The following is a 12,388-nucleotide window of genomic DNA, read 5'->3' as shown; positions in this document are numbered from 1 at the left end:
CTCATCAACAACAGTCCGTCCTCATCAACAACAGACCGTCCTCATCAACAAACAGTCCGTCCTCATCAACAACAGTCCATCCTCATCAACAAACAGTCCGTCCTCATCAACAAACAGTCCGTCCTCATCAACAACAGACCGTCCTCATCAACAACAGACCGTCCTCATCAACAACAGTCCGTCCTCATCAACAAACAGTCCGTCCTCATCAACAACAGACCGTCCTCATCAACAACAGACCGTCCTCATCAACAAACAGTCCGTCCTCATCAACAAACAGTCCGTCCTCATCAACAAACAGTCCGTCCTCATCAACAAACAGTCCGTCCTCATCAACAAACAGCCCGTCCTCATCAACAACAGTCCGTCCTCATCAACAAACAGTCCGTCCTCATCAACAACAGACCGTCCTCATCAACAACAGTCCGTCCTCATCAACAACAGTCCGTCCTCATCAACAACAGTCCGTCCTCATCAACACAGTCCGTCCTCATCAACAAACAGTCCGTCCTCATCAACAACAGTCCGTCCTCATCAACACAGACCGTCCTCATCCACAAACAGTCCGTCCTCATCAACAAACAGTCCGTCCTCATCAACAAACAACCGTCCTCATCAACAAACAGTCCGTCCTCATCAACAAACAACCCGTCCTCATCAACAAACAGCCCGTCCTCATCAACAAACAACCCGTCCTCATCAACAACAGACCGTCCTCATCAACAACAGCCCGTCCTCATCAACAAACAACCCGTCCTCATCAACAACAGACCGTCCTCATCAACAAACAGCCCGTCCTCATCAGCAAACAACCCGTCCTCATCAACAACAGTCCGTCCTCATCAACAACAGACCGTCCTCATCAACAACAGTCCGTCCTCATCAACAAACAGTCCGTCCTCATCAACAAACAGTCCGTCCTCATCAACAAACAGTCCGTCCTCATCAACAAACAGTCCGTCCTCATCAACAACAGACCGTCCTCATCAACAACAGTCCGTCCTCATCAACAACAGTCCGTCCTCATCAACAACAGTCCGTCCTCATCAACAACAGACCGTCCTCATCAACACAGTCCGTCCTCATCAACAAACAGTCCGTCCTCATCAACAACAGTCCGTCCTCATCAACAACAGTCCGTCCTCATCAACACAGTCCGTCCTCATCAACAAACAGTCCGTCCTCATCAACAACAGTCCGTCCTCATCAACAACAGTCCGTCCTCATCAACACAGTCCGTCCTCATCAACAAACAGTCCGTCCTCATCAACAACAGACCGTCCTCATCAACAAACAGTCCGTCCTCATCAACAACAGTCCGTCCTCATCAACAACAGACCGTCCTCATCAACACAGTCCGTCCTCATCAACAAACAGTCCGTCCTCATCAACAACAGTCCGTCCTCATCAACACAGTCCGTCCTCATCAACAAACAGTCCGTCCTCATCAACAACAGTCCGTCCTCATCAACAACAGTCCGTCCTCATCAACACAGTCCGTCCTCATCAACAAACAGTCCGTCCTCATCAACAACAGACCGTCCTCATCAACAAACAGTCCGTCCTCATCAACAACAGTCCGTCCTCATCAACAACAGACCGTCCTCATCAACAACAGTCCGTCCTCATCAACAACAGTCCGTCCTCATCAACAAACAGTCCGTCCTCATCAACAAACAGTCCGTCCTCATCAACAAACAGTCCGTCCTCATCAACAAACAACCGTCCTCATCAACAAACAGTCCGTCCTCATCAACAAACAGTCCGTCCTCATCAACAACAGTCCGTCCTCATCAACAAACAGTCCGTCCTCATCAACAAACAACCGTCCTCATCAACAAACAGTCCGTCCTCATCAACAAACAACCCGTCCTCATCAACAAACAGCCCGTCCTCATCAACAAACAACCCGTCCTCATCAACAACAGACCGTCCTCATCAACAACAGCCCGTCCTCATCAACAAACAGCCCGTCCTCATCAGCAAACAACCCGTCCTCATCAACAACAGACCGTCCTCATCAACAAACAGCCCGTCCTCATCAACAACAGACCGTCCTCATCAACACCAGACCGTCCTCATCAACAACAGTCCGTCCTCATCAACAACAGTCCGTCCTCATCAACAACAGCCCGTCCTCATCAACAAACAACCCGTCCTCATCAACAACAGACCGTCCTCATCAACAAACAGCCCGTCCTCATCAACAAAAGTCCGTCCTCATCAACACCAGACCGTCCTCATCAACAACAGTCCGTCCTCATCAACAAACAGCCCGTCCTCATCAACACCCCCCCCCCCTCCTCCCTCCCCTTTCCCTGTTTATGAATAAGAAATGGGTTTCACACATTACAATTGATGACATTCGAACATTTATCGTTTAGTGTTTCACTGAAGTGCTCTGTTCGAATCCCAACTCTGTAAACGCTCCACCCACGAACTGCTAAAAAAATAATTGCCGTCTAAATATGCACAATATGCTAATATACTTTTCATTTCGAGAACATTTCTATTCTGAATGAAGAGCATGGTCAAATTTGATGAATAGGTATTTTGGGGTCGGCTGCCGCATGGAATGAACATTGCTTGAGGATGGGTTAAGTGGGTGAAGCATTTAGGGGATTATTCGAACGCTGGAAGAGAGCCAATCACTGTTCAAGAAAGCCGTGATTGGTGTGCAGAACGTCCTCTTCAACAGAGGCTAAAAGCTCTTTAAAATAGTGAAGTTCGAACATTTTTTCGAACAGTGCCTCACTGACGATCTCTGTTCGAACACCAACGATACTACACATGCAAATCATCGCCAACAGTACCTAATCACCTTACCTAACCTACGGCTAACTACTCATATATATCCTTAAAATAAGATTATTGATATATTAGGAAAACTATTTTTAATATACATTACACTAAAATTTATGAATGTATCTTGGTGGCGGCCGCCGCTTTAACGAGGCCAGGACGGAGTTAATGTAGGATATTTGTCATTAGGATGGGGGGAGTTTAGCGGTTGGATTAAGAAACATTTGCCTTGTGTTTATGAGTATGGTCTGTAATACTTCAAGAGGAGGATATATATACATAGAGGGAATATACACACCCTCATTCATCAGTGTATATATATATATACATTGAGAGTCTTGTATATTTACCCTCTTAATCCTAAACATAATCCAGGACTGATTGGATTAGTACACAGTCTGATTGGTCAGTAAAGTGGCCTTAATAACCCTCCAGAGGCTGATAGGTCTTAAGACACTCTTCTTAACAACCCTTCAAAGGGTTGATAGGTCATTATAACTCTCCAGACGGTGATAAGTCTTGAGCCCTGAAGACTTTATCTGTCTTCGAAGACTGAAGCAAAAGGTTTAGATCTACACTACATTGACCTTTTGACCATAATTGACCTATCGGTGATTTTCATCCCTATGGTGCGACGCCATAAGGCCGCAAATGGCTTTTTCCTCTTGCTCGATGAACCACTCCATTCGCTGGAGGGGGTGGGTGGGGGGGTTGAAGGAAGGGGTGGATGGGGGGGGGGGGGGGTTTAGGGAAGGGGGGTATTAGATTAGTCGTTAAATTTTAAAAATTTAAAAACTTCAACAGTTGAACTTTGTTAATTTTGCCCCGAGGAGCGAGTTTATTGGGCAGCGTCACTCATCCTGTGTGTGGACACACCGCCATAGTGACAGTATTGGGCAGCGTCACTCATCCTGTGTGTGGACACACCGCCATAGTGACAGTATTGGGCAGCGTCACTCATCCTGTGTGTGGACACACCGCCATAGTGACAGTATTGGGCAGCGTCACTCATCCTGTGTGTGGACACACCGCCATAGTGACAGTATTGGGCAGCGTCACTCATCCTGTGTGTGGACACACCGCCATAGTGACAGTACTGGGCAGCGTCACTCATCCTGTGAGTGAACACACCACCATAGTGACAGTATTGGGCAGCGTCACTCATCCTGTGAGTGGACACACCGCCATAGTGACAGTATTGGGCAGCGCCACTCATCCTGTGAGTGGACACACCGCCATAGTGACAGTATTGGGCAGCGCCACTCATCTTGTGAGTGGACACACCGCCATAGTGACAGTATTGGGCAGCGTCACTCATCCTGTGTGTGGACACACCGCCATAGTGACAGTATTGGGCAGCGCCACTCATCTTGTGAGTGGACACACCGCCATAGTGACAGTATTGGGCAGCGCCACTCATCCTGTGAGTGGACACACCGCCATAGTGACAGTATTGGGCAGCGTCACTCATCCTGTGAGTGGACACACCGCCATAGTGACAGTATTGGGCAGCGCCACTCATCCTGTGAGTGGACACATCGCCATAGTGACAGTATTGGGCAGCGTCACTCATCCTGTGAGTGGACACACCGCCATAGTGACAGTATTGGGCAGCGCCACTCATCCTGTGTGTGGACACACCGCCATAGTGGCAGTATTGGGCAGCGTCACTCATCCTGTGAGTGGACACACCGCCATAGTGACAGTATTGGTCAGCGCCACTCATCCTTTGAGTGGACACACCGCCATAGTGACAGTATTGGGCAGCGCCACTCATCCTGTGAGTGGACACACCGCCATAGTGACAGTATTGGACAGCGACACTCATCCTGTGAGTGGACACACCGTCATAGTGACAGTATTGGGCAGCGCCACTCATCCTGTGAGTGGACACACCGCCATAGTGACAGTATTGGGCAGCGCCACTCATCCTGTGAGTGAACACACCGCCATAGTGACAGTATTGGGCAGCGCCACTCATCCTGGGAGTGGACACACCGCCATAGTGACAGTACTGGGCAGCGCCACTCATCCTGTGAGTGGACACACCGCCATAGTGACAGTATTGGGCAGCGTCACTCATCCTGTGAGTGGACACACCGCCATAGTGACAGTATTGGACAGCGCAACTCATCCTGTGAGTGGACACACCGCCATAGTGACAGTATTGCTCAGCGCCACTCATCCTGTGAGTGGACACACCGCCATAGTGACAGTACTGGGCAGCGTCACTCATCCTGTGAGTGGACACACCGCCATAGTGACAGTATTGGACAGCGCCACTCATCCTGTGAGTGGACACACCGCCATAGTGGCAGTATTGGGCAGCGCCACTCATCCTGTGAGTTGACACACCGCCATAGTGACAGTATTGGGCAGCGCCACTCATCCTGTGAGTGGACACACCGCCATAGTGACAGTATTGGGCAGCGCCACTCATCTTGTGAGTGGACACACCGCCATAGTGACAGTATTGGGCAGCGAACTCATCCTGTGAGTGGACACACCGCCATAGTGACAGTATTGGGCAGCGTCACTCATCCTGTGAGTGGACACACCACCATAGTGACAGTATTGGGCAGCGTCACCCATCCTGTGAGTGGACACACCGCCATAGTGACAGTATTAGGTAGCGCCACTCATCCTGTGAGTGGACACACCGCCATAGTGACAGTATTGGGCAGCGAACTCATCCTGTGAGTGGACACACCGCCATAGTGACAGTATTGGGCAGCGCCACTCATCTTGTGAGTGGACACACCGCCATAGTGACAGTATTGGGCAGCGCCACTCATCCTGTGAGTGGACACACCGCCATAGCCGCATGTACAACACTCCCCAATAGGAAGAAAACCCGCTGGGTTGTTCATCCTGTCACTTGTACCCAGACACAGCTGAGACTTGCTTAACTGTCTCAAGTGAACAGCTCCTCAAACAAGAAGATTAACATCTATCAACCCTTAAAAGCTTACGTTATCTTGCGGGTGCAAAATGGGGAAATCTTTTAAGAACAGTATCAATATTTGACAAACCATGTTTTCCTAACTCAAACAATGTGGGGTTTATTATTCTACACATACTTCTAATGTCTCTCAGGTGTTCACATCCACGTAGTCAAGGTCAAGGCGGTGTCCATCACTCTCACCACAGATTCTGCAACTTCGCTGATCAACTGTTGTTTCCATTCCATATCTCCATGGATGCTTGTATCCCAGACGGATTCTCGCTATTACTGATTCTCTCCCTCGTCCTCCTCCTCTTCGTCCATAATGATTGGGATTGTCAGCTGCAACCATGTTGTACCATCGTACAGATTCACTGGTTTGTGCTTCTATCCTCCTTTCCTCAGTTACCTTGTCACGGTGATGTTGCCTGACAATACCTCTAATTTGTAGTTGAGTCTTGGGTATGAAGTATTCAATATGGTCTCCTTCAGCGCCTTCAGCAGCCAGCACATCTGCTCGTTCATTCCCACATATTCTAACATGGGAGGGGCTCCCCAACATGGGAGGGGATCCCCAACATGGGAGAAGATCCACAGAAACTTGACGACTCTTCCCTGATTGGTAAGTTCTCTCACAGCTCTCTTAATTTCAGCGACTATTGCAAGATTTTCTGCCCGATTTTAACTTAGGCTTTGCAGTGCTGCTTTTGAATCAGTGCAAATCACTGCACCATTAGTGTTCCGTTCAAGAAACCTTAACGCCATAACAATGGCAGTTAGCTCTGCTTGCGTTGAAGAGGCATAGTTCTCAATACGCGCTTTTTTCTTCATTTCTGCGTTGGAAGGTATTATCCTTGATTACCGTGTATGCTGCACCAGCCCTGCCATTGACAGGGTTAGATGACCCGTCAGTGTAGATTTGATCTAGTTCATCTCCGGCTTCTTTATAAATTTCCTCGAGATACTTGTGCCTCATTTCTTGTGGTATCATGTTGGATTTTTTCGTGTTGTGAGGTCGATGTTGGAGTTGAGTGTTGGTGGGGGGAGTTGAGTGTTGGTGGGTGGGGATAAATGTTGGAGATGAATACCTGGCCGGGGTGTACATAGGGTTCAAGGAGATCAAATATTGTTTAGTAAGTGTTAAAACAAGTTTTTGTTTTGTTGTTAAAATGGTTTCCGTCTCTTTCTTGAAGATTGGTGTGTGTGTGTGTGTGTGTGTGTGTGTGTGTGTGTGTGTGTGTGTGTGTGTGTGTGTGTGTGTGTGTGTGTGTGTGTGTGTACTCACCTAGATGTATTTGTGGGGGTTGAGCTCTGGCTCTTTGATCCCGCCTCTCAACCGTCAATCAACAGGTATACAGGTTCCTGAGCCTATTGGGCTCTATCATATCTACACTTGAAACTGTGTATGGAGTCAGCCTCCACCACATCACTTCCTAATACATTCCATCCGTTAACTACTCTGACACTGAAAAAGTTCCTTCTAACGTCTCTGTGGCTCATGTGGGTACTCAGTTTCCACCTGCGTCCCCTTGTTCGCGTCCCACCAGTGTTGAATAGTTTATCCTTGTTTACCCGGTCGATTCCTCTGAGGATTTTGTAGGTTGTGATCATGTCTTTTCTTACTCTTCTGTCCTCCAGGGTCGTAAGGTGCATTTCCCGCAGCCTTTCCTCGTAACTCATGCCTCTTAGTTCTGGGGCTAGTCTAGTGACATACCTTTGAACTTTTTCCATTTTTCCTTTGAACTTTTGTGTGTGTGTGTGTGTGTGTGTGTGTGTGTGTGTGTGTGTGTGTGTGTGTGTGTGTGTGTGTGTGCGTGTGCGTGTCCGTGTGTGTATCATAAGAGACAATATAGAGATTCTTCCGTTTCCACATCGAATAATCTCACTTTATTCATGTAATCAATCAATTTACCAATTACCTAAAGTGGTTCGCAACTTAAGCTCAGCACACATAAGCTTGAGTCTTTATAACCCTGGTGCTTTTGTTGACGTAATGACCCAGCTTGATGACCAGCCTACCTCCACAACAGCATAATTGCTCCATGAATTATTACTCATTAAATCTTTCTCCATTCATATAAAACTTGTTTAATCACCTTGAGTGGATTTAAGAATCATCTCATACCTTAGGCTTTTTATTGGCTAGCTAATCCGGGGGCTAATTAGCTGATTTATGGTTAGTTTAACTAGTCGTTAATGGTAAAGGTTGTTAAGGAATTTATGAAGGTTGTTAGAGATAACAGATGATCGTTTGACAATCATTAGACAAAGATAAGCGGGGTGGGTAGACCGCATATTTTTGGATTACCTGAAAGCCTTTGACATAGTATCCAATAGCAGTTGAAAAAAGGCAGTGAGGAGCGACATAGCAGCTACTGCAGTGATGAAGGGAGTACCTAAAGCGACAGAAGCCAGTGAGTCAATGTGAAAGATCTCAGAGCTGCGAGATATCACTATACCCGTTAAACCCAACGACGGAACTACGGCGTTGTAATACGTCGTGAAAACGTTATAACGAGAGGTAACAACTTCATTACAAGTTGTAACAAGCGGGAAAATAGGGACAGTTACGCTATGTGTTTCCAGTGTGGTTGATTTCTACAAGGTCCAGTTTTCGGACCTGTCCTCAGACCTGGCCTCGGACCTGTCCCCGGACCTGTCCCCGGACCTGTCCCCGGACCTGTCCTCGGACCTGTCCTCGGACCTGTCCTTGGACCTGTCCTTGGACCTGTCCTTGGACCTGTCCCCAGACCTGTCCCCAGACCTGTCCTCGGACCTGTCCTCTGACCTGTCCTCGGACCTGTCCTTGGACCTGTCCCCAGACCTGTCCCCAGACCTGTCCTCGGACCTGTCCTTGGACCTGTCCTTGGACCTGTCCCCAGACCTGTCCCCAGACCTGTCCTCGGACCTGTCCTCTGACCTGTCCTCGGACCTGTCCTCTGACCTGTCCTCTGACCTGTCCTCGGACCTGTCCCCGGACCTGTCCCCGGACCTGTCCTCTGACCTGGCCTCGGACCTGTCCTCGGACCTGTCCTCTGACCTGGCCTCGGACCTGTCCTCTGACTTGTCCCCAGACCTGTCCTCGGACCTGTCCTCTGACCTGGCCTCGGACCTGTCCTCTGACCTGTCCTCTGACCTGTCCTCTGACCTGTCCTCGGACCTGTCCCCGAACCTGTCCCCGGACCTGTCCCCGGACCTGTCCCCGGACCTGTCCTTGGACCTGTCCTTGGACCTGTCCTTGGACCTGTCCCCGGACCTGTCCCCGGACCTGTCCTTGGACCTGTCCTTGGACCTGTCCTCGGACCTGTCCCCGAACCTGTCCCCGGACCTGTCCCCGGACCTGTCCCCGGACCTGTCCTTGGACCTGTCCTCGGACCTGTCCTTGGACCTGTCCCCGGACCTGTCCCCGGACCTATCCCCGGACCTGTCCCCGGACCTGTCCCCGGACCTGTCCTTGGACCTGTCCTCGGACCTGTCCCCGGACCTGTCCTTGGACCTCTCCCCGGACCTGTCCCCGGAACTGTCCTTGGACCTGTCCCCGGACCTGGCCTCGGACCTATCCTCGGACCTGTCCTCGGACCTCTCCCCAGACCTGGCCTCGGACCTGTCCTCTGACCTGTCCTCGGACCTGTCCCCGGACCTGTCCTTGGACCTCTCCCCGGACCTGTCCCCGGAACTGTCCTTGGACCTGGCCTTGGACCTGTCTTCTGACCTGGCCTCGGACCTCTCCCCAGACCTGGCCTCGGACCTGTCCTCTGACCTGTCCCCAGACCTGGCCTCGGACTTGTCCCCAGACCTGGCCTCGGACCTGTCCTCGGACCTGCCCCCGGACCTGTCCCCGGACCTGTCCTCGGACCTATCCTCGGACCTGTCCCCGGACCTGGCCTCGGACCTGTCCTCTGACCTGTCCCCAGACCTGGCCTCGGACTTGTCCTCAGACCTGGCCTCGGACCTGTCCTCGGACCTGTCCCCAGACCTGTCCTCTGACCTGTCCTCTGACCTGTCCTCGGACCTGTCCCCGGACCTGTCCCCGGACCAGTCCTCTGACCTGGCCTCGGACCTGTCCTCGGACCTGTCCTCTGACCTGGCCTCGGACCTGTCCTCTGACTTGTCCCCAGACCTGTCCTCGGACCTGTCCTCTGACCTGGCCTCGGACCTGTCCTCTGACCTGTCCTCTGACCTGTCCTCTGACCTGTCCTCGGACCTGTCCCCGGACCTGTCCCCGGACCTGTCCCCGGACCTGTCCTTGGACCTGTCCTTGGACCTGTCCTTGGACCTGTCCCCGGACCTGTCCCCGGACCTGTCCCCGGACCTGTCCCCGGACCTGTCCCCGGACCTGTCCTTGGACCTGTCCTTGGACCAGTCCTTGGACCTGTCCCCGGACCTATCCCCGGACCTGTCCCCGGACCTGTCCTTGGACCTGTCCTTGGACCTGTCCCCGGACCTATCCCCGGACCTGTCCTTGGACCTGTCCTTGGACCTGTCCTTGGACCTGTCCCCGGACCTATCCCCGGACCTGTCCCCGGACCTGTCCCCGGACCTGTCCTTGGACCTGTCCTCGGACCTGTCCTTGGACCTGTCCCCGGACCTGTCCCCGGACCTATCCCCGGACCTGTCCCCGGACCTGTCCCCGGACCTGTCCTTGGACCTGTCCTCGGACCTGTCCCCGGACCTGTCCTTGGACCTCTCCCCGGACCTGTCCCCGGAACTGTCCTTGGACCTGTCCCCGGACCTGGCCTCGGACCTATCCTCGGACCTGTCCTCGGACCTCTCCCCAGACCTGGCCTCGGACCTGTCCTCTGACCTGTCCTCGGACCTGTCCCCGGACCTGTCCTTGGACCTCTCCCCGGACCTGTCCCCGGAACTGTCCATGGACCTGGCCTCGGACCTGTCCTCTGACCTGGCCTCGGACCTCTCCCCAGACCTGGCCTCGGACCTGTCCTCTGACCTGTCCCCAGACCTGGCCTCGGACTTGTCCCCAGACCTGGCCTCGGACCTGTCCTCGGACCTGCCCCCGGACCTGTCCCCGGACCTGTCCTCGGACCTATCCTCGGACCTGTCCCCGGACCTGGCCTTGGACCTGTCCTCTGACCTGTCCCCAGACCTGGCCTCGGACTTGTCCCCAGACCTGGCCTCGGACCTGTCCTCTGACCTGTCCCCGGACCTGGCCTCGGACCTATCCTCGGACCTGTCCTCGGACCTGTCCCCAGACCTGGCCTCGGACCTGTCCTCTGACCTGTCCCCGGACCTGTCCCCAGACCTGGCCTCGGACCTCTCCCCAGACCTGGCCTCGGACCTGTCCTCTGACCTGTCCTCGGACCTGGCCTCGGACCTGTCCTCTGACTTGTCCCCAGACCTGGCCTCGGACCTGTCCCCAGACCTGGCCTCGGACCTGTCCTCTGACCTGTCCTCGGACCTGGCCTCGGACCTGTCCTCTGACCTGTCCCCAGACCTGGCCTCGGACCTCTCCCCAGACCTGGCCTCGGACCTGTCCTCTGACCTGTCCTCGGACCTGGCCTCGGACCTGTCCTCTGACCTGTCCCCAGACCTGGCCTCGGACCTGTCCCCAGACCTGGCCTCGGACCTGTCCTCTGACCTGTCCTCGGACCTGTCCTCGGACCTGTCCTCGGACCTGTCCTCGGACTTGAGAGTTTAACTCGAGTAAGTGTAATGTATTGAAACCAGGTGGAGGGAGTCGGAGGCCGGCCGCAAGGTGCCAAATTTTAGATAACAAATCTTCATGAAACGGAGGGAATCTCTGAATTGATATCACACCGAACCTGTCTCCTGAAGTCCACATCAAAAGGATATCATCAGCGGCGTATGCGAGGCTGGCTAATATAAGAGTATCCTTTAGAAACTTGTGTAAGGAATCGATCAGGACCTTGTGTTCCACATATGTCAGACCAATCCTCGAGTATGCAGCTCCAACGTGGAGTCCATATGTAGTCAACTTAGACAAAATTCAAAGGCATGCCACGAGACTAGTCCCAGAACTACGAGGCTTGAGTTACAAGGAAAGGCTACATGAATTCAACTTCAAGTCGCTGGAAGAGCTAGAGGGAGACGTGATTACCTCCTACAAAATCCTCATAGAAATTGACAGGGTAGATAAAGACCGATTATTTAGCACGGGTGGTACTCGAACAAGAGAACAAAGATGGGAAATGTGTACACAAATGATTCTGAGAGATATTAGTTAGATTTGTCTTGATGTCAGAATAGTTATGTTAGGAAGTGATGTGGTGGAGGCAGACTCCATACACAGTTTCAAATGTCTATATGACCTGTACAACAGTTGAGAGGCGGGACCAAGGAGCCGAAGCTCAACCCCCGCATGTGCAGTTAGATGAGAATGCCATAAGGCCCCCTCAAGCCCCACTCGTACTAGCAAGAAAGCAGAAATATTTGGTCTGAACTTTGGTATAAATATATATTTTTACCACATTTTCAAAATCTACGTTTTGTACGTCGTCTGAAGTGAGCTGAAGAGCTGTGGTTTCGGGCCATACAATTACCTTCGTGCGTGGAATATATGAATATTTTGACTGAACATGTTTCCCCCCAAGACACACATGACGTTTTCTTTACGTCAGAACGTCACTGCGACGTCGTGGCGACGTTGTGCGCTTGAAAGGGATT

At 51.9% G+C, this 12,388-nt stretch overlaps 1 protein-coding gene across 1 annotated transcript in view; it reads left to right on the top strand.

The window, feature by feature from the left end:
- LOC138363691 (streptococcal hemagglutinin-like) overlaps positions 1–11,402 on the top strand; it is a 56,090-nt gene extending 44,688 nt beyond the window's left edge. Inside the window, exon 3 of the mRNA XM_069323076.1 lies at positions 8,352–11,402. Coding sequence (XP_069179177.1) covers positions 8,352–11,402 — 3,051 coding nt within the window. The remainder of the gene's footprint in view (positions 1–8,351) is intronic.
- Positions 11,403–12,388: the final 986 nt, after the last annotated feature.

This window comes from Procambarus clarkii, chromosome 11 (assembly GCF_040958095.1).
Source record: "Procambarus clarkii isolate CNS0578487 chromosome 11, FALCON_Pclarkii_2.0, whole genome shotgun sequence".
Lineage (NCBI taxonomy): Eukaryota > Metazoa > Arthropoda > Malacostraca > Decapoda > Cambaridae > Procambarus > Procambarus clarkii.
Note: the sequence above shows the minus strand (reverse complement) of the source record. Positions and strands in the feature narration are given on the sequence as shown.